The following is a 27,819-nucleotide window of genomic DNA, read 5'->3' as shown; positions in this document are numbered from 1 at the left end:
CACAGCACAGCAAGGAGTTCGGATTTTATTCGGAAAGCCCTGGGGAGCCACCAACAGGCCTTAAATGGGGAAGTATCAAGAACCATGGACATTTTTAAAAGTATTTTTTTAATGTCTGTTTATTTTTGAGAGCGAGAGGAACAGAGTGTGAATGGGGGAGGGGCAGGGAGAGAGGGAGACACAGAATCGGACGCAGGCTCCAGGCTCTGTGCTGTCAGCACAGAGCCCGACGTGGGGCTCGAATTCACGAACCGTGAGATCGTGACCAGAGCCAAAGTTAGACGCTTAACCATCTGAGCCACCCAGACGTCCCTGGCACCCGGTGACATTTTCAAAGCTCCCTCTGGCCTCTGGGAACACACGGCCATGAGGGGCTGGAGTAGAACGGGGACCAACAGCAAGGGGGAGCTCCTCACCCTGACCACATACTGCTTCTTCCTCCCCCGTCAGCCTCGGGCACCCCGTCCGCCCCCGTGGTCTCCATCCATCCGCCGCAGCTCACCGTGCAGCCCGGACAGCTGGCCGAGTTCCGCTGCAGTGCCACCGGGAACCCCGCGCCCACCCTCGAGTGGACAGGTGAAGCCGTGGCAGGACTGACGGCAGGGCCTCCCTCCCCTGGATGTGGGGGGCCAGGGGCGGGACTCCAGGCTGTGGGACCTACCACCCACAGGGCCTGGCAGTGCCCGGTGGGTGCTGATGCCACCGCTTTCCGTCAGGGGGCCCTGGCGGCCAGCTCCCTCAGAAGGCACAGATCCACGGCGGCATCCTGCGCCTGCCAGCCGTCGAGCCCTCGGATCAAGCCCAGTACCTGTGTCGTGCCCTTAACAGTGCCGGGCAGCACGTGGCCAGGGCCGTGCTCCACGTGCATGGTGAGGGGACACGGCTGAGGGTGGAGCTTGGGAGCCCGCGGGCAGTCCAGAGAGACGTCCTCACAGGCCTCTGTGTGCAGGGGGCAGCGGGCCCAGGGTCCAGGTGAGCCCAGAGAGGACTCAGGTACACGAAGGTCGCACCGTCAGGCTGTACTGCAGGGCCGCAGGGGTGCCCAGCGCCACCATCACCTGGAGGAAGGAAGGGGGCAGCCTCCCCCCACAGGTGAGGAACTCTGTCTGGGCCGGCCCGCGGGCTCAACAGGGTCACGGCACCTACCGCCTTCCTTTCCCGTCTCCCCTTCCTACCAAGTCTTCTCCCCCTTCCGGTTTCCTTCACTTCCGAAACGGCGGCCTGCTCAGACGTCCTGTGCGGCGCACCCGGGCAGGTAGCGGCTGTTGGCCTCTTGCTTAGCCAGCCGCCTGGCTCTGCCCTCCCTCGTGTCCAACTACCCTTTCTGCCCCCTTCCCCCATCCTCGCTGGCTAGCCCTTGCCAGGCTGCCTCGCCCCCTCGGGCGGCTGACCCTTCCCCCCGTGCGGCAGGCCCGGTCCGAGCGCACAGACATCGCCACGCTGCTCATCCCGGCCATCACAGCTGCCGACGCCGGCTTCTACCTCTGCGTGGCCAGCAGCCCCGCGGGCACCGCGCAGGCCCGGATCCAAGTGGTTGTCCTTCCAGGTGCGGGGCCTCTGGGGACTAAAGGAGCGGGGAGGGCAAGCCAGGGCTCCCCGAGGCCTACTCAGTCCGCCGCTGGTACCCCCCAGGTGCCAGCTCCCCGCCAGTCAGGATCGAGTCCTCATCGCCTTCGGTGACTGAAGGCCAGACGCTGGACCTCAACTGTGTGGTGGCCGGCCTGGCCCACACCTCCATCACGTGGTACAAGCGAGGGGGCAGCCTGCCTCCCCACAGCCAGGTATGAGGGCCCTGGAGCCTGTGGTGAGGGACCCGGGAGTGATCCTCCTAGGCAGAGGCTTCACACGGCCCGGACGCCCTCCACGAGCGACGGCCGGCCCTTATTTCTCCCCCTGTCCAGCTTCTGTCATGGGGCAGCCCAGAGCGGAGCCAGTGAGAGCCTGATGAGTGACTCACTAAGGCTCAGAGGAAGTGGCGACCGCAGCCCCTCCTTACCCTCACACACCTGCGTCCCAACCTGTCCCAGGTGCATGGCTCCCGGTTACGGCTTCCCCACGTTTCTCCAGCTGATTCTGGAGAATACGTCTGTCGAGTGGAGAACGAGTCAGGCCCCAAGGAGGCTTCCATCGTCGTCTCTGTCTTCCACAACACCCACCCAGGCCCTGGCTACACCCCAGGTGAGGAGCCAAGTGGGCCCGGGCAGAGGCCAAGCCCTAGGATCTCCCCACTGATCCCAGGGAAGGTGCCGGTGGTCTCTTCCATGACAACCAGACAAGAGGGGGTGCTCTAGGGGGGCTTTGGGGATGTGAGGGGACTAAGGGTGGGGATAAGGTTGATCTGGCTTACCTGGGACCCTACGATGAGGATACTGTTTCAGATTTTGTCAGGAAGCAGCAGAGTCAGGATTAAACACTGAGTCGGGAGTCAGGCTGACCTGGGTTCAAATCATGCCTCTACCCCTTATCAGCTTTGAACTGGTTATTTATTCCACATTTTAGGGACTCAGTTTTCTCATCTGTGGAAGGGGGACAAGACCACTACCCTGTGGTGTGAGCAGATGACAAACACTCTCCAGGAGAGACTTGTAACATTGTTGTCTGCGTCCCTCGGCCTGGCCTGGGCACTGAAGGGCTCTGGTTGCCTGTAGGCCATAGGAGCTTATCCTAATCAGGAAGTCATGGGTGGGCAAATGGGCCTCGAGTCCAAAGTTGGAGGTGAGGGTGACAGAAGGAGGGGCCTGACTGACCATGCTGAGGTAGAAAAGCATGGTCCCAGCCTTAGAAAGGCCTCCCATCTGCCCTCCCAAGCCAGGCCCTGGTCATGTCCCTGGGTGCTCTGCCCCAGGGCTGCAGGACTGGGGCTCGGGAGCCCCGGCCCCTTACCAGTTCCTCTGTGCCAGCTCCTGGAGGAGCCCCAGCTCCGGGCAGCACCCAGCTCATCCGCATCGAGTCCTCCTCCTCTCACGTGGCTGAAGGACAGACCCTGGACCTGAACTGCGTGGTGCCCGGGCAGGCCCACGCGCAGGTCACATGGCACAGGCGTGGGGGCAGCCTCCCCGCCCGGCACCAGGTACAGCCGTCCTCGGGACCAGCCTTCTGGAGGGGTAGATGGGGCCCCTCTGGCCCCCTGCCAACCCTCCCGTTTGCATTCAGACCCATGGCTCGCTGCTGCGGCTGCACCAGGTGTCTCCAGCCGACTCGGGCGAGTACATATGCCGCGTGGTCCTTGGCTCTGGGCCCCTGGAGGCCTCCGTCCTGGTCGACATCAAGGCCTCCGGCTCCCCTCCGGGCTCCATCCCTGGTGAGTAACTGCCCAAGGGCAGGGCAAGCGGAAGGGGCTGAGGGCCTTCCAAGGTGCTGAGGTCCTAGCGGCTCCTGCTGCCATTGGGAGGGTGGGGGGAGGAGGCCCACGCTGGAGCTGGAAGACGCCATCTTCCTCACTTTTCTCTGGCCACACGGTGCCTCGTGTTTCTGCTCCAGCCTCTTCCTCCTCTCTCCCAGCCTCAACTACCCCTTCTCCCCCACTTCCTTGCTCCCTTCCGCAAGGCTTGGCCCCTGCCCTGGCCCTCCACTCAAGGTGAACCAAACCCAGGCCAGCAACCCCCAAACATAGGAGCCTGGCCTCAGAAGACCAGGCCTGTGTGGCTCTGAGGTGGACCGTTCTTGCCCTCTCTGCTGGGGATCATCTGCTACCTTTGCTTCGTTCCCCACAGCCCCAGGACCTGTCCCCCCTGTCAGGATCGAGTCCACATCCCCCACAGTGGCCGAGGGGCAGACCCTAGATCTGAGCTGTGTGGTGGCAGGGCAGGCCCATGCCCAGGTCACGTGGTACAAGCGTGGGGGCAGCCTCCCCGCCCGGCACCAGGTACACAGGGGCAGAAAGGTGGGAGGGGCTGGCCAGGCCGAGCTCTGGGCAGTAGGTTGAGGGGGTCTTGGCCCCTGAGCTGGGCGGCTGGCAGTTCCCAGCTCAGAGGAGCAGAGCAGGTGGGCGTCTGCTAGGCTGTGGGAAGCCTCGCTCTCACACCCCTGCCCTGGCTGCCCAGGTCCGCGGCTCCCGCCTGTACATCTTCCAGGCCTCGCCAGCCGACGCAGGCGAGTACGTTTGCCGGGCCAGCAATGGTATGGAGGCCTCTATCACAGTCACCGTAACCAGGACCCAGGGGGCCAACTTTGCCTACCGTGAGTGACACCACCAGGTTGGGCCGGGATGGAAGACGGGGCTGGGCCGGGGCAGCCCTGGCGAACTGAGTGACTGGTGACCCTCCTGTCCCCCAGCTCCGGGCAGCACCCAGCCCATCCGCATCGAGTCCTCCTCCTCCCACGTGGCTGAAGGACAGACCCTGGATCTGAACTGCATAGTGCCTGGGCAGGCCCACGCCCAGGTCACGTGGCATAAGCGTGGGGGCAGCCTCCCTGCCCGGCACCAGGTACAGGCCTGGAAGATGGACAGGCCAAGAAGGAGACAGGAGGGAGGCCCTGGGTGGTGGAGGTCAAGGATGGGGAGGGCTGAAGTCTCCTTGGAGACAGGGGAAGCCTTGGACCCCATTGCACAGGTGGATAGATAGTACAATGATCAGGGCCCAAACTCTAGGACTGGCCAGCCTAGGTGTGAATGCTGCTTCCCCCACTTACTAGCCTATGACCTTGGGCAAGTTACTTAAACTCTCTGTGCCATAGCTTCAACATCTGTAAAATGGTATCTATCCTACAGAACTGTCTTAAGGATGAAGTGAATTAGCGAATGTGCAAAGTGCTCAGAGCTCTGGCACACAGAAATTGCCGAGCTGTTGTTACCATAGTATCCTTCGTGATGATTAATATTACTGTATTTTATAGACTTTAGGATGCTATCGATTACAAGATGGAATATTAGTTTTTGTACGTCTAAGGACAAAAAGCTGCCCTTTATCATTGTAAAGTTATTGACTGTAGAATGTGTCTTGATTTCAGAAACATTAAAAAGTGTGTTAGGGCACCTGAGTGGCTCAGTCAGTTAAGCATCTGACTTGATATCAGCTCAGGTCTTGATCTCAGGGTTGTGAGTTCAAGCCCCACATTGGACCCCATGCCGGGTGTGATGCCTACTTTAAAAAAAAAAAAAAAAAAGATGTGTCTTAGACTTGATGGAAGGTGGTATCAGGGTTTGCTCAGTTCACCCTGGCTTCTCCTGACCACCCTCTACCCTTGGGACGAGGCCTCCCCTAAGCAGGACAAAGCTGATGGCCAGGACTCAGAGGTCAGAGAGTGAGGCAGGGGGGCAGGTTATAGGTGCAAGGGTCCCATGAGAGCCCCCTCTGAGCTCACCTCCATTCCGACCAGACCCACGGCTCACTGCTGAGACTACACCAGGTGTCCCCAGTTGACTCGGGCGAGTATGTGTGCCGCGTGGTGGGTGGCTCGGTGCCCCTGGAGGCCTCTGTCCTGGTGACCATTGAGCCTGCAGGCTCTGTACCTGGTAAGCAGCACTGGGGGTAGGGCAGGGCTAGGGGCCCAGCCGCGGGAGACACTGGCAGGATCCCATGAGACCCCCCCACCTTCACTCACATCCACCTCACCTCCCCTCTTAGCCAGGGATTGAACCTCTGCCTTCTGTCCCCAGCGCTGGGGGTCACTCCCCCAGTCCGGATCGAGTCATCCTCCTCCCATGTGGCTGAAGGGCAGACCTTGGATCTGAACTGCCTGGTTGCTGGGCAGGCCCATGCCCAGATCACGTGGCACAAGCGAGGGGGCAGCCTCCCCGCTCGGCACCAGGTAGGAGGAAGGGAGCTAAGGGGGAGCCTGAAAGCCCCTCATGACTACAGAAGAAAGTATACAGGCTTTGACTTTAGGCATATCTGAGTTTAGACACTGTTCTGCCACTTTGCCTGCTGTGTGACTTTAGGCCAGTCATCTGACTTCCTTGATCTTTAGTTTCCTCCTCTGTCAAACGGGCTCACACTGCCTACCTCACCTGCCCCATAGCACATTGACAAATGTTGGCTGCTCTCTTCTTCTCATTGGACCCAGTCCCGACGTTGGGGCAGGGGAATTGAAGGGTCATAAATGGTGGTTTTTCCAGAAAGAGCTTCTCTCAAGTCCAGTTGGCTGGACTGGCCTGGGAGGGGCGCCAGGGAAGGGAACAGGAGCCTGGCTGTGAGCCCCACAGCCTGACCCTGAGCCTGCCTTCCTCCTGGCCCTTCCAGGTGCATGGCTCGAGGCTGCGGCTGCCCCAGGTGACCCCAGCCGACTCTGGGGAGTACATATGCCGTGTGGTCAGCAGCTCGGGCACCCAAGAAGCCTCAGTCCTTGTCACTATCCAGCAGCGCCTTGGCCCCTCCCACCGTGAGTGTCTCAAGGGTCCTAACAAACAGTGGGGGAGCCACTCCAAACTCAGCGGCTCCCACACCCTGCCTCCTGTCTCACCCTCCCAGCCCAGGGCGTGGTATACCCCGTCCGCATCGAGTCCTCCTCAGCCTCCCTGGCCAATGGACATGTCCTGGACCTCAACTGCCTGGTGGCCAGCCAAGCCCCGCACACCATCACCTGGTATAAGCGTGGAGGTAGCCTACCCAGCCGGCACCAGGTATGGAGGCATTGGGTGGTGGTGGGCACACTGGCGCTGATAGGATTCAGGAGGGGTTCTCGACACCTTTCCTGCGCTCATTCAGTCATTCAGCAAACATGGAGTGTTCTTACTGGATGGGCCCTGGACCGATGCCGACAAAATACGTAGATCTCACTGACCTCAGTTGGATCCCATATTTCAATAGGACATTCTATGATTTACTCACTTACTGGATGCCCCTGAGAATAGCTCCGGGCCAAGTCTGCACCTGGCACCAAGGATTCCAAGTGGAGTGAGGCAGACGCCTGCCCTCAGGGGGCTCACAGGCTAGTGAATGGGGTGGACATGCCCTGTGACAGCAGTGTCATAGAAGCCACAGCAGGGCACTGGGGACTCACCAGGAATGGCCTCAGCAGTCTTTTGGCACAGGTGACAGGTGAGAACAGTCCGAGGCTAGAGACACTGTCCACCCCGGCCTAGAGCCTCAGGAGGGCTGCTGAGGGAGTTCTGAAGGACGTCCAGGGGGAGGCCAGCCCAGACGAGGCAGGGAGGCTCCTGGAGCCCAGGGCAGCGGCCCCGGAGACACTGACACGTGTTCCCCCTCAGATCGTGGGCTCCCGACTGCGGATCCCGCAGGTGACACCTGCGGACTCTGGCGAGTACGTGTGTCACGTCAGTAACGGTGCCGGGTCCCAGGAGACCTCACTCATTGTTACCATCGAGGGCAGCGGCTCCTCCCATGGTGAGAGGGCCCAGGGCAGGGGATCCAGGCAAGGGGGCACAGGGGGAGGCAGAGCGGTCCCTGGAGCCATCGCTGTTGTCTGACTCTGGCTGTGTGGTCTGTCCTTCTCTGTCTCCAGTGCCCAGTGTCTCCCCACCAATCAAGATCGAGTCCTCGTCCCCCACCGTGGTCGAAGGACAGACCTTGGATCTGAACTGCGTGGTCGCTGGGCAGCCCCAGGCCACCATCACGTGGTACAAGCGTGGGGGCAGCCTTCCTGCCCAACACCAGGTATGGAGTGGAGCTGTGACAGTGAGGCCAGAACCCCTACCTGCTGGGGCAGGCACTGCAGGGACAGCCCCAGTGGGCAAAGGACCCGAAGGGAAGCACTAGCTGGCGGTCCCGGGGCGGCCCTCCCTCTTGCCCTTGGTTGACGGAGGGTAGCCTCAGCCAGTCTGACGAGGGAGGCCTGGAAGGAGGCCTGAGCTAGCTGGTGACTTCTTGGCCCCTCTCCTCCTCTCCTCCTCCTTCCCCGTCCCCGCCAGGCCCATGGCTCCCGCCTACGGCTGCACCGCATGTCTGTGGCTGACTCCGGCGAGTACGTGTGCCGGGCCAACAACAACATCGATGCCCAGGAGGCCTCCATCGTGGTCTCAGTGTCCCCCGGCACTGGCAGCCCCTCTGGTGAGTCTGAGAAAGGACTGGAGACTCGAAAAACAGTGCTCCCTGGGGAGTCAGCGGTCAGAGCTCTCGGCTGAGGGTGGCAGTCCAGGGCAAAGGCTCTGCAGAAAAGCGCCTGGGTTCAAATCCTGCCTGCACCACTAAGAGACTTGAGTGAAGTCCTCTCCTCTCTCAGCTTCGTCCTCATCAGTGAAACGGGGATGCCCGTCATTCCAGCCTCACGCTGCTGTCCAATATGGTGGCCGCTACAGTTAAAGTTCACCATTCAGGTCACCGTGTTTCGAGTGCTCAGTGGCCACACGTAACATGGCTAGTAGCACAGTACTGGACGGTACAGAAGATAGAGTGTTTCCATTCTCACAGAGAGTTCATGAATTTTGCGAAGAGTTAAATGAGTTCTCACACACAAAGTGCCTGGAACAGCGCCTGCCATGCTCCCAGTGCTTAATAGGTGTTAACTGTTATTATTACCTTGAGCAACAGGGATTTTTATGGCTGCGGCTCCTACCAACCCAGTTGTTCCCAAATCTGCTGTTTCTGTGCCCGCAGTCCCTGGCGGTACGATGCCCGTCCGAATCGAGTCGTCTTCCTCCCACGTGGCCGAAGGGCAGACCGTGGATCTGAACTGCGTGGTCCCTGGCCAGGCCCACGCCCAGGTCACGTGGCACAAGCGCGGGGGCAGCCTCCCCACTCACCACCAGGTATGGGAGTTGGGGGCAGGAAATGGTGGGAGGGTTGTTGGATGGCGGGGACCCTGGTCAGAGTCTCTGCCCGCCCCCCGCCGCCCAGATCCACTGAGGAAGGAGGTCCGGAGCCTCTGTGGGGCACAGTGCCTGCCTAGGTCAGAGGTCAGACCTTGCCTCCAGCCTTCCAGGACTCCCGACTGCCATCTCACTCTGCTGCTCTGTTTCCCCACCCTGTCCCCCGGCTCAGGCCCATGGCTCACGGCTGAGGCTGTACCAGGTGTCCCCGGCTGACTCGGGCGAGTACGTGTGCCAGGTGGTGAGCAGCTCGGGCCCCCTGGAGGCCTCAGTCCTGGTCAACATCGAGGCCTCTGGCTCCAGTGCTGTTCCTGTCCCTGGTAAGGGTCCCTGTGGTGGGGGCTGGGAGGCTGGAGGAGGGAGGAAGGGAGAGGAACCAGCAAGCAGAGGTTGGGAGCTAGGTCAAGTGGGATTTATCTCTAGTGCCTGAGGACCAGACTTGGGAATCTGGCATATGTGGGCTTGAGTCCCAGCTCCTCTGTCCATGCTCTGAGATGTTGTGCAAGGGACTCTCACCGTGCTTCCCATTCCTTATCCGTAACATGGGGATGGCAGAACTCTTGCGACAATCACACGAGTTCCCTAAAGGCTGGAACTACACCTCTGGGGGTACGTGGGGGAGACTGGCTTGGTACCCCGACAAAAATCTTTTATATTAGAGAAAACAGCAACACATGAAACCTGTCACGATTTTGGGGAAATCATTGCCTACAACAGGGCTAAGTATTTAAAGGGTTTTGTTAAGTGAATCAATTGACAAGAAAATGTAAAGTAATTAACAGCACAAGTTATATGTGGCTATAGCAGATGTGATGGCAGAACATGAATTGCTAAGCAAAGAACATGATCTGGCACTTAACTAGGTGCCGGGCCCTGTTCTGTTTACACATTAACTCATTTCATCCTCATAGAAACAGTTTGAGGTAGGCATGATTGTTCTGTTCATTTTTATAGATGGGGAAACTGAAACACAGAGAGATGAAGTCGCTTTCCAAAGGTCACACAGCTAATAAGTGGCAGGGCTGGGTTGTCTGTGTGCGTTTTTAAGTTTATTTATTTTAAGAGAGAGAGAACATGCACCTGCGCATGAGCAGGGGAGGGGCAGAGAGAAAGAGACAGAGAGGGAGAATCCCAAACAGGCTCCATGCTGTCAGCACAGAGCCTGACACAGGGCTTGATCTCACGAACTGTGAGATATCAAGAATTGGTTGCTTAACTGACTGAGCCACCCAGGTGCCCCCAGAGCTGGGTTTTGAACCGAGGCAGTCTGGCCTCAGAGCCTGGGTTCTTAGCCACACATTGTTCAAGTTTGAGAAAAATGAGTGATCTGTGTGGAGGTGCCTGGCCCTGAGCTCTGGCCACCCGTGGTGCTAGGAGCACAAGAGGAGAGAGTGGGGCCATTGTCTGGGGCGGGGCCAAGAGAGTGATGAGCCATTTCCCCCAGGCCAGCCTGGCTGCCCCAGGCCTCCGGGGAATGGGCAGTGGGAGGGGAAGGGAGCAGGGGGGGATGGATGGAGGCCACCTCTCAATATGTGGTCTGGTCTCTGGTCTGAAAATCTGGGCACCCAGGAGTAGTAGGGGTTGAGGGCAAAGGGGTGGGAGTCCCAGCTCACTGACCTCTTCCTGTGCCTCAGCCCCAGGCGGAGCCCCACCCATCCGCATTGAGACCTCCTCCTCCCATGTGGCCGAAGGGCAGACCCTGGATCTGAACTGCATAGTCCCTGGACAGGCCCACGCCCAGGTCACATGGCACAGGCGCGGGGGCAGCCTTCCTGCCCGGCACCAGGTACAGGAGCTGGAGAAAGTGGGATGTGGGCACTCCTCACCCCACCCCACCCCACCCCTGCCCAACAGTCCTGCCTCAATCTAGCCAGGAGGGAAAATGGTTCCAACATCCTGGGCTTTGGGAAGACTGCAGCAGGAGACCGCTGGGAGTCAGGAGGTCAAGAACAGGCTGGGCACAGCAGAGCCACCGCCAGCCTCCGAGCACACTAGTGCAATTACAAAAGGGCACGTGTTACTCAGGACACTAGACCACCTCCTACCATGAAAAGTCGTGCTCTGCAGCGTCTAAGGTCTTGGGGTTGCCTTGCATAGGATGCAGCCTTCATAGCTATAGTACATGTTGGTCCTGGGGTGCATGTACCGGGACCTGCCGGCTCCCCAGCTCACTCTTGCCTTGCTCTGACCTTGGCCAGGTCCACGGACCCCTGCTAAGGCTGAATCAGGTGTCCCCGGCTGACTCCGGAGAATACTACTGTCAAGTGACCAGCAGCTCAGGCACCTTGGAGGCTTCTGTTCTAGTCACGATTGAGGCCTCCAGCCCAAGCCCCATTCCCGGTGAGTGACAGCAGCAGTGGGTGACGCTGGGGCACAGGCGTGGGGAATCCCTTCCTCTCCCTGCTCCTCCCTGCTTTTCCAGCAGGGCTCTGGCTCTTGGTTCCGTGAATGTCCTCCGGCCCCTCCCCACAGCCACCGGGGACCAGCCTGGGTCCTCACCATGGCATCTTGTCCTCCCCCAAGGAATGGAGACCCTTCTTAGGTCAGTGGCACTGAGTCCTGTCGGTGACTCAAGCCACTGCACCTGCAGGATTAGTGGCATTCACTGCCACCACCTTTAGTCCCTGCCTTCATCCCCGGGAGCCTCACCCTTCTCACCCACCCATTGTGCCCACAGCCCCAGGACTGGCCCAGCCCATCTATATCGAGGCCTCCTCCTCCCACGTGGCCGAAGGACAGACCCTGGACCTGAACTGCGTGGTGCCGGGGCAGGCCCACGCCCAGGTCACATGGTACAAGCGTGGGGGCAGCCTCCCCGCCCGGCACCAGGTACAGGGGCCTGATGGGCAGGATTCCAGGGCAGGCAGCGTTCAACCTGCGTTTGCTTTCCGCACCCCAAACCTCATGCCAACCCTAGCCTCCTCTGGCACCCCGGGGGATAGGAGTAGTTTTGGGAGCAGAGCATGGGAGCGAGGGGTCTGGGCGTTCTGGCCCTGCTGCTGACTTGCTTCCTGAGGCAGCTTTCTCCTCTATAAATTGGGTCGGTTGGACATGTAGGATCCAGTAAATGAAGTTCCCTCACCCCTCCCAGCTGGAGCCCCGGCTTCCTGAGACCCGAGGGAGAACTCGGGTGCTGGTACAGTGGGCCTGGGCACTTGCCCTGCCCCAAGTGCTATGGCCTGATGGCTGTGCCCTCCTCGCTCCGACAGACCCACGGCTCCCGGCTGCGGCTCCACCACGTGTCCCCTGCTGACTCCGGCGAGTACGTGTGCCGCGTGGTTGGCGGCTCAGGCCCTGAGCAGGAGGCTTCCTTCACAGTCACTGTCCCACCCAGTGCGGGGTCCTCCTACCGTGAGTGTGGCAGATGCCACGGGCAGGGGGAGGAGGGGAGACCGTGGAGCTGAGGCAGGGAGGTCAAGCCAACCCGGCCCTCCTGAGCCCAGCCCTCTGCCCGCCTCGTCCCCCAGGCCTTAGGAGCCCCGTCATCTCTATCGACCCGCCCAGCAGCACTGTGCAGCAGGGCCAAGATGCCAGCTTCAAGTGCCTCATCCATGACGGGGCAGCCCCCATCAGCCTCGAGTGGAAAACTCGGAACCAAGAACTGGAGGGTGAGCCCGGGGAGGGCTGCAGGGTGGGGCGGGTGTGTGTGTGTGTGTGTGTGTGTGTGTGTGTGTGTGTGTGCTGGAGTCAGGTGCAAAGGCGTGGTGATCACCATCGCGGGTGGGGCAAAGGCACCAAACTCACCGTGTGGCTCTGGGTGAGGCCCCTCCCCTCTGGGGCCTCACCGTCTCCATCTGGATGGTGAAGGGGCTGGACCCGGTAGTCGCCAAGGACTCTCCCATCTTCCACCTGGGACCCTGTGAGTCATATACACCCAGGCTGGAGGGGTCGGGGACGTGGGGCAGAGCTACGCGCACTGGCAGCACCAAGGCACGAAGACGACCTCACTGACCGTGCCCTGCCCAATGCCGACCCCACAGACAATGTCCACATCAGCCCCAACGGCTCCATCATCACCATCGTGGGCACCCGACCCAGCAACCACGGTGCTTACCGCTGCGTGGCCTCCAACGCCTACGGCGTGGCCCAAAGTGTCGTCAACCTCAGTGTGCACGGTGAGTGGTGTCTACCCCCTGGGCTCTGCCTTCCTGTTTCTAGCCCTGATTCTGAGCTCACAACCTCCTAAGTTTAAATTCTGCTTCTGCCAATGCCCCTCCCTCTCAGGCATTCTCCCTCTCGGAGCCTCCTGTTCTCCACGTTGGTGTAGAATAGTGCCCACCTGGCCGCTACTAAGACAGGGGCTGTGACAGTGCGTGTGGTGGGCAAAGCCCTGCATGAGTAACAGTGATGTCCTTCCTCTGGGCAGGGCCCCCTACTGTGTCTGTGCTCCCTGAGGGTCCCGTGCGGGTGAAGGTAGGAAAGTCCATCACCCTGGAATGTGTCAGTGCTGGAGAGCCCCGCTCTTCGGCTCACTGGACCCGGATTGGCGCCCCCACCAACCTAGAACAGCGGATGTATGGGGTCGTGGACAGCCATACGGTGTTGCAGGTGAGGCGAATCTTCCCCTGGCCAGGGCCATTTCATCTCTGGGTCTGAGGCCCAGTCAGGGCTCATCCTTGAACAGATGCTCGGAGGAAAGAGTAGTAAATGGGAAGTTGGGTGATGAATGGATGGAGAGAGAAAGGGGGGGGGGGCATGAGATAAGTGGTTGGTGGGTAGATTGGAAGATGGTCAGGAAGAAAGAAAGGAAAAGAAGGGAAGGAAGAAAGAATGGCTGGAAGGATGGATGGGTGGGTGGGTAGGTGGGTAGATGGGTGGATGGGTGGGTAGATGGGTGGATGGTTAGGTAGATGGGTGGATGAATGGATGTAAAGTGGATGGGTGTATAGATGGGTCAGCGAGCGGGTGGATAGGTAGGTGGGTGGGTGGATAGGGGATGGATAGGTGGGTTCATGGACAAGTGATTGGATGGACTAATGGGATAGATGTTTGAGTGTGAGTCCTCAAGCAGCTAGTCGAACAGGAGAACTAAAAGTCAAGGGAAGGAGAGAGGGAAGAGGTAAAAGCAAGCCAGAGCTGGGGGCTGATGCCAAGGTGCCTATCAGTGCCCACATAACCAGCATCCTTGCTTTCTTCCAGATTTCATCAGCTAAACCATCGGATGCAGGCACCTACGTATGCCTGGCTCGGAATGCACTAGGCACAGCACAGAAGCGGGTGGAGGTGATTGTGGACACAGGCACTGTCGCCCCAGGGGCCCCCCAGGTTCAAGTTGAAGAAGCCGAGCTGACTGTAGAGGCTGGACACACAGCCACCCTGCGCTGCTCAGCCACAGGTATGGACGGGGCTGGCACACAGTACAGAGGGCAGTGCTGCCCTGGGGCCTGAACCGTAGACACAAGACACCTGGAGATGTTATCGCACCCAAGGAGGGGACTTTGCTGCTGCTGGCATCACCCAGTGATGGCTGAAATGCCCACTCAGTGACTCCCGTGAAGGGACGGGATCACCCGGTCGCTTCCTCACCAGCCTCACCCCCAGCTCATCCCCAGGGCAGCCCGGTGACCCCTGTGGTCTTCCACTCCACAGGCAGCCCCACGCCCACCATCCACTGGTCCAAGCTGCGCTCCCCACTGCCCTGGCAGCACCGGCTGGAAGGTGACACACTGATCATCCCCCGGGTGGCCCAGCAGGACTCAGGCCAGTACATCTGCAACGCCACCAGCCCTACCGGGCATGCCGAGGCCACCATCGCCCTGCATGTGGAGAGTAAGGAGCTCATCCGCCCTCATTGGGCTGTCCTCTCTGCCCTGTATGGAGCCCTGAGCCAGGCTACACCCTGGACAGAGCCCCAGGAACGCCATCGAGAGGGCCCCGTGCAGCTCAGGCCCCCAGAACCTGCCCTAGCCTGAGACCCGCATCCCCTCCTGGGACCCTTGCTTCCTTCATCCCCAGTCCTCTGCTTCACCAAGCAGCTTCCCTGGCCTTTTGGCAAGTCACCTGGGTCCAACACCCGCTCACATCCTGACCGCTGCTCTCCCCTGCCCCGACCTATCCGTCCCCCACCCCAGGCCCACCGTATGCCACCACAGTCCCGGAGCACGCTTCGGTGCGGGCAGGAGAGACGGTACAGATCCAGTGCCTGGCGCATGGGACACCCCCGCTCACCTTCCAGTGGAGCCGTGTGGGTGGCAGCCTCCCTAGGAGGGCGACTGCCAGGAACGAGATGCTGCGCTTTGAGCCCGTGGCCCCCGAGGACTCAGGCCGCTACCGTTGCCGGGTCACCAACAAGGTGGGCTCGGCTGAGGCCTTCGCCCAGGTGCTCGTTCAAGGTGAGCGGGGCAGCCCTGGACCAGGCTGGGCAGAAGGGGCTCCTGGGAAAAGAGCATCCCTTGAATGTTAGGATGGAGGTTTTGGGTCCTGGGAGGTGGAGGCGTTGGGAGTAACACACACACACACACACACACACAACCCCGTGCATGTCCCCACAGGCCCCTCTGGCTCTGTCCCGGCCACCGCCATCCCAGCAGGATCCGCGCCCACCGTTCAGGTCACACCTCAGCTGGAGACCAAGAGTGTAGGGGCCAGCGTCGAGTTCCACTGTGCCGTGCCCAGTGACCAGGGCACCCAGCTCCGTTGGGTCAAGGAAGGGGGTCAGCTGCCTCCTGGCCACAGTGTGCAGGATGGGGTGCTCCGGTGAGTCGGGGGAGAGGCCATACTGAACTTGAGCACCAAGGTACACACGGGGGCTGTTAGGATACCTGTCCCGTGGGGCTCAGCATGAAACAGTATCCTCAGGCAAGTCACTTCCATTCTCTGAGCCTGAATGTCCTCAGCCACACAATGACTTACATGGGGCCAAATGACATTATCTAAAGCATGGGAAAGGTCTTCAGTAAACAGGAGCTCATATTTGCATCCTTATTATTAGGGGAAAGAGAACAGTCTCTGAGGCCAGATGTATACACATGACCCAGATCTCAGCTCTGCTACTCTGTGTGCTCTTGAGCTCTGACCGTAAGGTCTTGGCCTAAAATGGATGTGGTGACATCTACCTGCCTGCCTGTCTGCCTCACTTACCTGCCTACCTCACGTGGTTAGCGAGAGACCAGAAGCTTACGCCATGTGCTAATCTCCAGTGGCTTTGAACTCATATGCCATTGCAAAGCCTTCTTATCAATTGTTTGTATTCACCGATGTCTTATTATTTTCTCTTTACAGAATCCAGAACTTGGACCAGAGCTGCCAAGGGACATATGTTTGCCAGGCCTATGGACCATGGGGACAGGCCCAGGCCAGTGCCCAGCTGGTTGTCCAAGGTAGAATGGTAGCTTCCTCTCCTAAGAGTAGAGGATAGTAGGGCGCCTGCGTGGCTCAGTTGAGCATCTGACTTCAGCTCAGGTCACGATCTCACGGCTCGTGGATTCGAGCCCCATGTCAGGCTCTGTGCTGAGCACTCAGAGCCTGGAGCCTGCTTCGGATTCTGTGTCTCCCCTCCTCTGCTTATTCTCTCTCTCTCTCTCTCAAAACTAATAAACATTGGGGAGCCTGGGTGGCTCAGGTAAGTGTCCAACTTCAGCTCAGGTCATGGTCTTGCATTCATGAGTTTGAGCCCCACGTCGGGCTCTGTGCTCGGAGCCTGGAGCCTGCTTCGGATTCTGTGTCTCCCTCTCTCTCTGCCCCTCCCCGACTTGTGCTTTGTCTCTGTCTCTCAAAAATGAATAAACGTCTTAAAAAATTAAAATAATAATAATAATAATGATAAACATTAACAAATTTTTTTAAAAGCCTACAACAGAAATGAGGGGCACAGGGACTATATTCCCCGGGAAGCCCCTGAAATGTCTATGAACAAAGAGAATTATTCGATTGTTTCTTGCTTGTGCCTAGCACACCATAAGGGGGCCTAACAAATACTGCAAGGGAGGGAAGAAGGGAGATGGATGGAGTGGTGGGTGCTCAGACCAGCCAATGAAAAATGACAGCAGACACGCAAATGAGTAACCCTGTAAACAAGGGCAAACGAGTGAGTGTGTGCGTGAGTGGATGCACGAGAAAGCAAATGAAGAAAGGGGTGGCTGCCAAGGGCCCCGGTGTTCACCTCCTCGGGCCAAGCCTGCAGCAGGCTGGCCTCACTCTCACTCTACCTTTGCTCCCTGCCTCCCCAGCCCTGCCCTCGGTGCTCATCAACATTCGGACCTCCGTGCAGACCGTGGTGGTCGGCCATGCCGTGGAGTTCGAGTGCCTGGCCCTGGGTGACCCCAAGCCTCAGGTGACGTGGAGCAAAGTCGGGGGGCGCCTGCGGCCTGGCATCGTGCAGAGCGGGGGCATCGTCAGGATCGCCCACGTGGAGCTGGCCGATGCGGGGCAGTACCGCTGCACGGCCACCAACGCCGCTGGCACCACCCAGTCCCACGTGCTGCTGCTCGTGCAAGGTGAAGGCCGGCAGGGACCTCCCCGGGAACAGGGGGCAGGAGGAGGGAAACGGATATGTAGTCCTCGCCCACTGGAGCACCTGCTCTGACAACAGAGACCCACAGCCCGATCCGATGGCAGTGACGACGTGAGCACAAAACAGACGTAAAAGAGAGTGGAAAAGGGCAGTGGGTGCAGGGCAGACACAAATCTGTGTTGTCTTCAGAGGCAGCTCCTTTTCACCCCAAACCCTATGACTTGCCCCCAGACTTACTGATGCAAGCTGCCCTGGTACCCCCGTCTCAAGTCCCCAGAGGGCTGCACCACTTTCTGCCGGGGTGTGTTGAAGACTGTCGGGCTGTGGAACCAAGTGGACCTGCCCCTGAGCCCTGACTGCCCAGTGAGCCTCACCTGTAAAATGGGGACGCAGCGCCTCCCTTCAGGGGCTAGAGTGAGGATGAAATGAGTCCGGACACAGGCTGGGCTCTCTAGTGGCGGCTGTCATCATGTTGATGGCCTGTGTCTCCTTGCCCACTCTTAGCCTTGCCCCAGATCTCCACGCCCCCAGAGGTCCGTGTGCCTGCTGGTTCTGCAGCCGCCTTCCCCTGCATGGTCTCTGGCTACCCCACTCCCAGGATCACCTGGAGCAAGGTAAATGCCGGGCAGGGGACGAGCGGGCATGCCCGAGGGGCAAGGTCAGGCCTTCACCATCTCAGTGCCCGCAGGCCCAGGCCCAGGCTTGGCACAGAGTACGAGCCCAGTGTCTGAGGGTGGGCCTGAGGCAAGATGGGAGACAGAGCCCGTGGAGGTGTGGGCCAAGGCCAGGGTCCCAAGTGTGGGTACATTTGCAGCTGGACGGTAACCTGCCACCTGACAGCCGCGTGGAGAACACCATGCTGCTGCTGCCCTCGGTCCGACCTCAGGACGCAGGCACTTACGTCTGCACTGCTACTAATCACCAGGGCAAGGTCAAAGCCTTTGCCCATCTGCAGGTGCCGGGTAAGACAACACCCTCTGGACCGGGCAGTGCCCTGCCCGCTGCCTGCTGGGCAGTGTCTCTAGCCACATTCTCTGCCCACAGAGCGGGTGGTGCCCTACTTCACACAGACCCCCCACTCCTTCCTGCCACTGCCCACCATCAAAGATGCCTACAGGAAGTTCGAGATCAAGATCACCTTCCGTCCTGACTCAGCCGATGGTGAGCAGGAGAGGGGCTGCTTTGGGGGGCCTGGGGCAGGGATCTCTTGGAGGAACCACCATTACTGTCTGAGCCCTGGTGGCCCCCAGTCCTACCCACCTCCCTCAGATCCCTGTCCTGGGACCCCCAGGCCTGACCTCTGGGTCCTCTCTCGTGCTTCCTCCTGTCTCCATCCCCCGCTCCGCAGTACCTCCTACCTCTGCCATGGCCTTACCCCCACCCATCCTCCTGTCTTGGCTTCCTGTTCTGCCTCTCCTCCTCCTTCCCTCTTTTGTCTCCATTTCTCAGCCTTTCCTCCTCTCTCTCTCTCTCTCTCTCTCTCTTCTCCATCTCCTACGGGTCTCTGACTTTCACTGTCCAGGCCTCCTTCTCTACTCGGGTGAGTCTCTGCCTTCCTCTCCTCCTTCAGGTAGGCCCTCCAGTGTGAGTGAAGCAAGCTCTATTTCTTTGTAGGGGCTCTGAGCCAGTCTCTGTATAGGGCACATCCGGAGACAGGGGGAAGGCCCCGGCTGCACAGGGTGTCCATACAGAGGGAGGGATGGGAGCTAGAGAGTGAAGGGTCACAGGCTGGGGTCACTCACCCCTGGGGCTGGGCAGACAGGGAGCTGGGGAGCTGGAGGGAGGGCCTTACATGGCTGTGCCCTCCCAGGGATGCTGCTGTATAATGGGCAGAAGCGGATCCCAGGGAGCCCCACCAACCTGGCCAACAGGCAGCCTGACTTCATCTCCTTCGGCCTCGTGGGTGGAAGGCCTGAGTTCCGGTGAGACCCTCACCCTTCCCATTTACAGGGGAAGGGGGCTGGGGGACTGCGGGCTTTGGTCAGGCACACACCACCCTGGCTTGAGTTGGACGAAGGAGGAGGGAGGAGATGTGCCCATTACCTTCGGTGACCACCTGATCAGCTCGAGTGGACACAGTGTGTCGACCAAGCGGAGGAGGAAGCAGCCTCAGACTTGCCCAAAACTGCGGCAGAAATGCTCAGTGATGCTGAGCATGTCTTTACCCGGTGGGACTCCTGCAGACCAGGCTCATTCATTCATCACTCGGTAGCTATTTGCTGAACGTGGTGCCAGGCACGGACACGGACAGACCACATTCTGGCCCTCGGGGGAAGATATATTCTAGCTGGGGAAGACCCAGCCATAAAGGGAGAGCAACAAGGTGTAAGGTTGAGGGCAGCTGGCGCCCCAGGGGCTGCTCCGGATAAGCTCTGGGGAGGCGGAGCAAGGAGAAGACCTGAGGAAAGGGCAGGGATGTGGCGAGCTAGGGGTGGGTGATAGGGCGGGAGGACAGGGCAGGGACAGGAACTAGATCAGAACTGCAGGAAACAGTGACATCACCTCTGCCCAGGCTGGGCCCACCGCCCAGCCCTTCTGACAAGCCGCTTAAGTGCTTTCCTCCTGCCCGGCCCCACTCGGCGGAGCAGGTTTGACGCAGGCTCAGGCATGGCCACCATCCGCCACCCCACTCCGCTGGCACTGGGCCAGTTCCACAACGTGACCCTGCTGCGCAGCCTTACCCAGGGCTCCCTGATTGTGGGCGGCCTGGCCCCGGTCAACGGGACCTCTCAGGTGAGGCCCCACCGGTCCCCCCGTTTCCGGCCCCCTCCCCACCTCTGCCCAGCCCCTGTCCACCATCCCTGACTTCTCCACTGCCCAGGGCAAGTTCCAGGGCCTGGACCTAAACGAGGAGCTCTACCTGGGTGGCTACCCCGACTACGGCGCCATCCCCAAGGCGGGGCTGAGCGGCGGCTTCGTAGGTGAGCCCCCTCCCCGCCTCCGTCCCTGGCCGAGCCTCAGCTGGCCGGAGGGCAGAGCCCACGGGAGCCCCGAAGAGCCCTACAGGGTACGGGCTGGGCCCGGCACTGCCGCCCTTCTCACTGTGCCTGCTGCCGCCCAGGCTGTGTCCGGGAGCTGCGCATCCAGGGCGAGGAGATCATCTTCCACGACCTCAACCTTACGGCGCACGGCATCTCCCATTGCCCCACCTGTCGGGACCGGCCCTGCCAGGTAACCCCACACTAGCGCACTCACCACCTAGCTGCCCCTGCCGCTGCCCGCGGCCGGGGCAGACCCCCGTGGGAAGCGGGGGAGAGGCAGGAGGTTCCTGGCCTGACTTCTGGGGGCAACTTCGCAGAACGGGGGCCAATGTCAGGATTCAGAGAGCAGCAGTTACGTGTGCATCTGCCCGGCTGGCTTCACCGGGAGCCGCTGTGAGCACTCCCAGGCCCTGCACTGCCACCCAGGTGCGTGACCCACCCTTCCAGTCGCTGCCACCCCTGGGTGCTGGCCTCCGCCCGTTGCCGCCCCTCCAGATCCACCCGCCCCACTGCTAGCTGTACTTAGTGACCCTCTGTCACTCGTCCAGGTACTCGCCCCTCCTCCTAGATACTGACTTCGTCTCTGCCACCCCAGTACCCACTCTGCGCCCATCTCTGCTCCCCGAGTTCTCACCCCCAACTACCCATCCTGCCCCCATCACGGCTCCTGGGCGCTCCCCCCAGCCCCTCACCACCACGGGCACCTACCGCCTTCCCATCTCCCACCAAGGCACACACCCCGTTACCTGCCCCCTCGGTACCACCGCCCCTGCACTGTCACCAGGTACAGTCCTTCAAGAACACCACACTCACTCATTCACTGCCCCCTCATGTGTCCCCTGTCCAGCCTTCTCAGCACCGCCCCCCCCTTTACCTCAGCTGTAATCCACTCCTCCTGCCCGGTCTCGGAGGCAGCCCTCTCAGGCTAGCCAAGGCCCCCTGGGTGCAATAGATGGGGCTTTGGCATCAGGACCCCACCCTCTCCCAGGCCAGTTCAATGCCTCCCTGCCGGTCCCTGTGTCCCCCAGAGGCCTGTGGGCCCGACGCCACCTGTGTGAACCGGCCTGACGGTCGAGGCTACACCTGTCGCTGCCATCTGGGACGATCAGGGATGAGATGCGAGGAAGGTGAGTGGAGCCAGACCCGAGACCCCAGGGAATCCCAGAAGGATGGGGGGAAGCTGGGCAGGGACACTCTGAGGCCACCAAGGGCCCTGTGGTTGATAAAATTACTCCAGAGCCATAGGGCCTCAAAGGCACCTGGCCAACCAAGCCTCTGCCCAGTCTGAGTCACTTGCATGAGGGTCCCCGAAGCTCCCCCCCTCTTACCGGAGATTCTTCCAGGCTGGTCTGCAGGGCCCACGGTCTGGCGCTCCTGTGCTGCAGCTGTGACCCAATTGGTCCTGAGCCCCTGGGTCTGGAGGGGGGCAGGCAAGGGCGCCAGTATCCCCACTGCCCCCGGCTGAGCTGTGGCTGCTGCAGGTGCGACGGTGACCACCCCCTCCATGTCGGGCACTGGCTCCTACCTGGCACTGCCCGCCCTCACCAACACGCACCATGAACTGCGCCTGGACATTGAGTTCAAGCCGCTGGCGCCTGACGGCATCCTGCTGTTCAGCGGGGGGACGAGCGGGCCTGTGGAGGACTTCGTGTCCCTGGCGATGGTTGGCGGCCACCTGGAGTTCCGATATGAGCTAGGGTCAGGTGAGCACCGGACGTGAAACACTGATGGGCTCTAGATGCCAAGTGCTGTGTCCCCCTCAGCTCCCCAAGCCCCATGGGGGCTTGGAGGAGTAACTTCAGAAGTCAGACCAACCCAAGTCCCCTGTTCATTCACGTTCCTTCTCTCTGTGTGTGACTCGAGGCAAGTCCCCTAGATCTCTCGCGGATTCCACCCCAGGCCCTGTGAGGGGCGGGGGGAGGGGTGGTGCTCCCCGTATGCCATCCATGCCCGGCGTCCTCCCCAGGGCTGGCCGTGCTGCGGACCCCCGAGCCGCTGGCCCTGGGCCACTGGCACCGAGTATCCGCGGAACGTCTCAACAAGGACGGCAGCCTGCGTGTGAACAGCAGACGCCCCGTGCTGCGCTCCTCCCCCGGCAAGAGCCAGGGCCTCAACCTGCACACCCTCCTCTACCTCGGCGGCGTGGAGCCCTCCGTGCGTCTGCCCCCGGCCACCAACGTTAGCGCTCACTTCCGTGGCTGTGTGGGCGAGGTGAGGAGCGGCCTCCAGAGGACAAGAGGGGAGGGGAGGGGAGGGGAGGGGAGGGGAGGGTGCAGACGGGGCCCCTCTGCCTGCAGCGAGCCCAGATGCCTCCCCTTGGGCCTCACTTCCCTCCTCTGTGGATCAGGGGCAATCATGCCTCCCGCGAAGGGCCTCACGGAGCAGTGACTGCACCGATGGCGGTCCCTGGCGCACAGGAGGCGTTCGGCTTAGGTTCCTCCCTCGCCTGCGCTAGAATCCCACCTTACCACTCGTGCTCCCGCTTGGGTCCCCTGCTGTCCCCTGGGTCACTTTGCCTCTGCCTCCCGCATGCCCAGAGCCCCTCCCCGTCCCTGTGCCTGCAGGTGTCAGTGAACGGGAAGCGGCTAGACCTCACCTACAGCTTCCTGGGCAGCCGGGGCATCGGGCAGTGCTACACCAGCTCCCCGTGTGAGCGCCAGCCTTGCCAGAACCGTGCCACGTGCATGCCTACCGGCGAGTACGAGTTCCAGTGCCTGTGTCCCGATGGCTTCAAAGGTGTGGGAGCCCGGCAGGTCCCGGCAGGGGGCGGTACGAGGTGGTCGCGGCCACTCCCACCCGTGCCCGCTCACTGCGCCCTGGCCCACAGGAGACCTCTGTGAGCACGAGGAGAACCCCTGCCGGCTCCGTGAGCCCTGTCTGCACGGGGGCGTCTGCCAGGGCACCCGCTGCCTCTGTCCCCCCGGCTTCTCTGGCCCACGCTGCCAACAAGGTAACTGTCCTGGCCTCTCCCCACCTCCCTCTTGGGGCCCTCTGGGGCTGGACGTGGCACCCACAGTGTCTGTGCTCACCGACTGCACCCCGCCTTTCCTCGTAGGCTCTGGACAAGGCACAGCCGAGTCTGATTGGCATCTGGAAGGCAGCGGGGGCAACGGTATGTATTTCCTGTGGCCAGAGAGGCTTGGCTCTTCCCTGGCTTCCGGTCTCTCAGCCCCTCTTCCGGGTACCCCACACCCTCAATTCTGGCCTATAAGCAGGACAAGCACGTGGGAGGCTCACTGGGCACAGAGGGACAGAACAAAAAAGAGCACAGCAACACAGAGCCGGGTCCTGCCCTGTACTTACTGGCTAGGTGACCTGGGCCAGGTCCTTGAGCCACTCTGACCCCCGTTTTCTCCTCTACGTTCATGCATTCTGTCAACAAATTATCGTGTGCCCATCCTTGCTCTGGAAGCAGGAGATATAAGATGAACAAGGCAAGACCTTCATTCTCAAGGATTCCACAATCTAGTTTTTTTTAATTTTTTTTTTAATGTTTATTTATTTTTGAGACGGAGAGAGACAGAGCATGAATGGGGGAGGGTCAGAGAGAGAGGGAGACACAGAATCTGAAGCAGGCTCCAGGCTCTGAGCCGTCAGCACAGAGCCTGATGCGGGGCTCGAACTCACAGACCGTGAGATCATGACCTGAGCCGAAGTTGGACACTCAACCGACTGAGCCACCCAGGCACCCCTCCACAATCTATTTAAAAGCAATCATAATTTTAAAAAAAAAATCAGTGTTTATTGGCCGTTCACAGACCCTGGGCTAACCGCTTAGTCCACACCCATCTTCTTATCTGTCACTAACACAATAGGAGAGGTAGCAGTAGAGTGGCTAAGAGCATGCTCAGAATCCAGCCTGCCTGGATTCAAATCTTAGCCCTGCCACCTCCTAGCTGTGTAACTTCGGGTGAGTCACTCAACCTTTCTGTGCCTCGGTTTCTTTATGTGTAAAATAAAGAGAAGTAACATCCTCCCACAAGGGTTGGATAAAACTTTGTGTCAGGTAAAATTATCTAGTGTATGTAAAATGCTGAGAACAATGTCTGGTCCGCTGTGGGGACAGAATGTTAGCATTGTTAGCATTTTGTCGAAGTCCTAGGATTGTTACAGAGATTCATTGAAATGAAATGGTGCTTGCAGCTGCCCGTGAAGCTCCTGGCACAGCAACTGGGACACAGTAGGTGCTCGGTAAATGTTAGCTGTTATCATCGTTCGGCAGAGGGTGGCAAAGTGTCCCCCACCCTCATAGGCCCTCAGGGACCAGCGCCGGCCTGTGGGGATGCATCTGAGAGGGTGGGGCTAGGGATGCTGGAGCCACACACAGTATGGACGTTGGGGCCAAAAGGGTCCAAAGCAGGCTTCCCACTTCCTGGGCACGTCACTCACCCGCCTGAGCCTGTCTTCCCGCCTGCAAGAAGGAGGGAACACAAAGATCCTGAACCTTTTATGTGCCACTGACCTAGGTGACCAGCTGTCCCGGCTTGCTCAGGACTAAGGGGTCCCTCGGGATGTGGACTTTCAGAGCTAAAAGCAGGACAGGACTCCGCAAATAGGGAACGACTGGTCACCCTATCTGGACCCTACTGACCACATAAAACAAAACGCATAGGATTTCAGAACAAACCAATTGTACTGAAATAAGGTTATCAAAATACTTAGAACTTTCAGATTTGTAACACAGGTGCTTCTTTAGTAACACATTAAATAACCAGACCTGGTGGTGGTCCCGACAGCTACCGCAGTTGCAACAAGCACTGACAATGTTCTGAAATATTTGCAACTACTGAAATGCAGTAAGGGTGTCTGCTAGTGACACATCACAGGTCCCACTGCGGCTCCTTTGGTTGGCTGCCTACATGGATACGGGAAGGAATTGCTACATTTCAGTGAGAAGTGAGCGAAGGTAGAGCTACAGGGCTTCCCCATCCAAGTTCACAGGCCCCTGACTTCTGTTCACAGCCCCCTGGGGTCTCCAGAGACTGCAGGTTCAGGGCCCCCATAGTAGCGCACACACGGGTGGAGGTGGGGGTCCTGGAGCCCGTGTGGTCGGTGGCCGCTCCACGCAGGCCGGCAGGTGTCTCACCAGCCCCACGTTGTCCCGCAGATGCCCCTGGGCAGTACGGAGCCTATTTCCACGATGACGGCTTCCTAGCTCTCCCCGGCCGCGTTTTATCCAGGAGGTGAGATGGGTGTTAGGGGAGCCTGTGGGTCCAGGGAGGGGAACAGGAATCTGGGACTTCCCCCTCACCCACGTCTCCACTCCCAGCCTGCCCGAGGTGCCAGAGACCATCGAGCTGGAGGTTCGGACCGGCACGGCCAATGGCCTCCTGCTCTGGCAGGGCGTGGTGAGTGTGGGCATCTGGCCCGGGGTCACAGGGTTCTCAGCCTCCTGGCGGGCAGGGCCGTGAGAGGAGGAGGGTGAAGGCCACCGCCGTCAGGGGCCTTGCCTCTCCGGGCTGGGAACCCCAGTGACCCTGTGCTTCCCGGGCAGGATGTGGGAGAGGCCGGCCGCGGCAAGGACTTCATCAGTCTCGGGCTTCAGGACGGGCACCTTGTCTTCAGGTGGGTGCGGGCACCTGGCCCTTCCTCCCCCTCCCTGGCCTCCCTCACCCCCTCAGTGACCCTCTGCTCGGTGCTACGGCTCCTCCCACGAGAAGCTGTGGCCCACGGCACCCCAGCCACACACACCACCACCGCCTGCCCCAGCTCACACTGTCTTGGGCCTGTGTGACCACAGCTACCAGCTGGGCAGCGGGGAGGCCCGCCTCGTCTCTGAGGACCCCATCAATGATGGCGAGTGGCATCGGGTGACAGCACTGCGGTAAGGGAGTCCACCTGGGCACGAGGGTGCGGGGCGCGGAGTTCTAGACTGGGACGGGACACCGCCCACCGTGTGCAGGGAGGCAAGCTTTGAGCTCAGGGAGACAGAACTTGAAGCCAGGGTCGGGGGAGGGCCCGTGAGCCGGAACAAACTTCCAGGGCAGGACGGAACTCCCCGGGGGGTGGCAGGCAAGCACCCTAAGGGATGAATGAAAGCCGGGTGGGGTGCTGGGAAGCTGTGTTTGTGGGGCCGGATCTCATCCAGTGCGGAAAGGAAAGAGCTCCGAGCAGGGGGCAGGCAGGGAGGGGACTTGGAACTGGTGGTGAGGAGCCTGCCCCCCGTTCACCACAGAGAGGGTCGGAGAGGCTCCATCCAGGTGGACGGCGAGGAGCTGGTCAGTGGCCAGTCCCCAGGCCCTAACGTGGCCGTCAACACCAAGGGCAGCATCTACATCGGTAAGTCCGGGCTGGGCGAGGCCTAGGGCACCCTCCTCAGGGCCAGGGAGGGAATGGGGCTCCTGCAGACCTAGAGCCTGCAGCCTTCCCCCGCCCGCCGGGCTCCCGGAGCTGACAAGCCCCGTCGCCTCTCATCCCCGAAGGTGGAGCTCCCGACGTGAGCACGCTGACCGGGGGCAGGTTCTCCACGGGCATCACCGGCTGTATCAAGAACCTGGTGCTGCACTCTGCCCGGCCCGGCGCCCCGCCCCCACAGCCGCTGGACCTGGAGCACCGCGCCCAGGCGGGGGCCAGCACGCGCCCCTGCCCCTCGTAGGCAGCCGCCCGCCCCACACGGACTCCCGGGCAGCATCCCAGCCCCACGACGTCGAGTATATTGTTATTAATATTATTATTATGAATATTTTGTAAGGAACTGAGGCAATGCCACGCTTTGCTGCTACTGCCCTGGGCCGGCCTGGAGGGTGGGCACACCACCCCCCACGCACAAACACACCTGGGCAGAGCCGCAGGCTGGCAGGTAGGGCAGGTTGGATGGGAGCTGGTGCCTCAGAGGACCACCAGGACTTGGGGTCAGACACCGTCGTGGCCGATTGGGCTCAGAACTGTCACCACCAACAGAGCCCCGCCCCCAAGTAGAGCCAGGCCGTCCAGTTCTGCAGCCCTCGGGCAGCCCCCCAGTCCTACAAGAGCCAACCGCGGCCTCCAGCTGGTGCCTCACCAGCTGCCTGGGGCGGGGGGCATCGCAATTGCCTTTGCCACCCGCCTCCGGGCGGGGAAAGCTCTTTAGTGCCAACTGTGGAACAAAAGGCAGCTCACTCCTGGGCAGGCAACCCCACCCCCTGCCGGCCCGTGTCTCAGCCCCCTCCACCTCCTCCCGGCCAGCCGCCGGGCCACCTGCCCCGGCAGCCTCCCCCTCCCACCGAGTCCTCCTGGATCACCCCCCCCCCCCGCCCCCAACACCCGACACCTGCCCAGGGCCCCCGCCCTCAGGGGCTGCAAGGGAAAGTCCACCCCACCTCTCACCAGGAGCTGCTAAGGGCAGAACCCAGCACTGAGAGGGTCTCCCCGCCCACAGCAGGCCACATCCCCCCACTGATCTGGAAGTGAAGGCCCAGGGGACATGGGGGGAGGAGGGCATCGGTGGTTGAAAAGACTTAGTGCCTTGCGTGGGGGATGCCGGGACTCATGGCTGGGAGGGACAGGAAGGGGACATGACAGCCCTGCCCCGTCTGTGGAGGCCTGAGGGCCCAAATGGGAGCACGTGCCCTCCCCTCCAGCAGTCCACAGATGTGGGGTCAGGACACCTGGCCTCTGTGTCCTAGAAGGGACCCTCCTGTGGTCTGTGTCTTGATCTTTCTTAATAAACGGTGCTATCCCCGCCAGAGCGGTCTGCTGCG

The 27,819-nt window shown here is 60.6% G+C and overlaps 1 protein-coding gene across 4 annotated transcripts in view; it reads left to right on the top strand.

Annotated features, from left to right (window-relative positions):
* Nucleotides 1-27,804, top strand: part of HSPG2 (heparan sulfate proteoglycan 2) — a 99,806-nt gene extending 72,002 nt beyond the window's left edge. For 3 of the 4 annotated variants that reach the window (XM_042994276.1, XM_042994275.1, XM_042994274.1), the window contains 53 exons: nucleotides 451-576; nucleotides 717-869; nucleotides 950-1,092; nucleotides 1,411-1,546; nucleotides 1,633-1,781; nucleotides 2,028-2,178; nucleotides 2,901-3,070; nucleotides 3,154-3,301; nucleotides 3,714-3,865; nucleotides 4,044-4,179; nucleotides 4,276-4,427; nucleotides 5,320-5,455; nucleotides 5,600-5,751; nucleotides 6,183-6,321; nucleotides 6,411-6,562; nucleotides 7,151-7,286; nucleotides 7,405-7,556; nucleotides 7,811-7,949; nucleotides 8,496-8,647; nucleotides 8,880-9,027; nucleotides 10,342-10,493; nucleotides 10,906-11,047; nucleotides 11,385-11,536; nucleotides 11,917-12,058; nucleotides 12,175-12,315; nucleotides 12,688-12,822; nucleotides 13,074-13,255; nucleotides 13,847-14,042; nucleotides 14,297-14,476; nucleotides 14,779-15,039; nucleotides 15,199-15,403; nucleotides 15,929-16,026; nucleotides 16,876-17,142; nucleotides 17,664-17,773; nucleotides 17,974-18,121; nucleotides 18,204-18,320; nucleotides 18,970-19,081; nucleotides 19,748-19,892; nucleotides 19,981-20,080; nucleotides 20,221-20,330; nucleotides 20,458-20,566; nucleotides 21,169-21,267; nucleotides 21,622-21,843; nucleotides 22,107-22,351; nucleotides 22,705-22,876; nucleotides 22,968-23,090; nucleotides 23,196-23,252; nucleotides 25,248-25,323; nucleotides 25,410-25,488; nucleotides 25,635-25,705; nucleotides 25,881-25,964; nucleotides 26,316-26,419; nucleotides 26,563-27,804. In XM_042994276.1, the coding sequence (XP_042850210.1) occupies nucleotides 451-576; nucleotides 717-869; nucleotides 950-1,092; nucleotides 1,411-1,546; nucleotides 1,633-1,781; nucleotides 2,028-2,178; nucleotides 2,901-3,070; nucleotides 3,154-3,301; nucleotides 3,714-3,865; nucleotides 4,044-4,179; nucleotides 4,276-4,427; nucleotides 5,320-5,455; nucleotides 5,600-5,751; nucleotides 6,183-6,321; nucleotides 6,411-6,562; nucleotides 7,151-7,286; nucleotides 7,405-7,556; nucleotides 7,811-7,949; nucleotides 8,496-8,647; nucleotides 8,880-9,027; nucleotides 10,342-10,493; nucleotides 10,906-11,047; nucleotides 11,385-11,536; nucleotides 11,917-12,058; nucleotides 12,175-12,315; nucleotides 12,688-12,822; nucleotides 13,074-13,255; nucleotides 13,847-14,042; nucleotides 14,297-14,476; nucleotides 14,779-15,039; nucleotides 15,199-15,403; nucleotides 15,929-16,026; nucleotides 16,876-17,142; nucleotides 17,664-17,773; nucleotides 17,974-18,121; nucleotides 18,204-18,320; nucleotides 18,970-19,081; nucleotides 19,748-19,892; nucleotides 19,981-20,080; nucleotides 20,221-20,330; nucleotides 20,458-20,566; nucleotides 21,169-21,267; nucleotides 21,622-21,843; nucleotides 22,107-22,351; nucleotides 22,705-22,876; nucleotides 22,968-23,090; nucleotides 23,196-23,252; nucleotides 25,248-25,323; nucleotides 25,410-25,488; nucleotides 25,635-25,705; nucleotides 25,881-25,964; nucleotides 26,316-26,419; nucleotides 26,563-26,735 (7,631 nt within the window). In that variant the 3' untranslated portion in view covers nucleotides 26,736-27,804. The remainder of the gene's footprint in view (nucleotides 1-450; nucleotides 577-716; nucleotides 870-949; nucleotides 1,093-1,410; nucleotides 1,547-1,632; nucleotides 1,782-2,027; nucleotides 2,179-2,900; nucleotides 3,071-3,153; nucleotides 3,302-3,713; nucleotides 3,866-4,043; nucleotides 4,180-4,275; nucleotides 4,428-5,319; nucleotides 5,456-5,599; nucleotides 5,752-6,182; nucleotides 6,322-6,410; nucleotides 6,563-7,150; nucleotides 7,287-7,404; nucleotides 7,557-7,810; nucleotides 7,950-8,495; nucleotides 8,648-8,879; nucleotides 9,028-10,341; nucleotides 10,494-10,905; nucleotides 11,048-11,384; nucleotides 11,537-11,916; nucleotides 12,059-12,174; nucleotides 12,316-12,687; nucleotides 12,823-13,073; nucleotides 13,256-13,846; nucleotides 14,043-14,296; nucleotides 14,477-14,778; nucleotides 15,040-15,198; nucleotides 15,404-15,928; nucleotides 16,027-16,875; nucleotides 17,143-17,663; nucleotides 17,774-17,973; nucleotides 18,122-18,203; nucleotides 18,321-18,969; nucleotides 19,082-19,747; nucleotides 19,893-19,980; nucleotides 20,081-20,220; nucleotides 20,331-20,457; nucleotides 20,567-21,168; nucleotides 21,268-21,621; nucleotides 21,844-22,106; nucleotides 22,352-22,704; nucleotides 22,877-22,967; nucleotides 23,091-23,195; nucleotides 23,253-25,247; nucleotides 25,324-25,409; nucleotides 25,489-25,634; nucleotides 25,706-25,880; nucleotides 25,965-26,315; nucleotides 26,420-26,562) is intronic. The other variant, XM_042994277.1, reaches the window with a different exon arrangement.
* The last annotated feature ends 15 nt before the right edge of the window (nucleotides 27,805-27,819 follow it).

Source organism: Panthera tigris, chromosome C1, assembly GCF_018350195.1.
Source record: "Panthera tigris isolate Pti1 chromosome C1, P.tigris_Pti1_mat1.1, whole genome shotgun sequence".
NCBI classification, from domain to species: domain Eukaryota; kingdom Metazoa; phylum Chordata; class Mammalia; order Carnivora; family Felidae; genus Panthera; species Panthera tigris.
The sequence above is the reverse complement of the archived record's forward strand: the minus strand, read 5'-3'. Positions and strand labels throughout refer to the sequence as shown.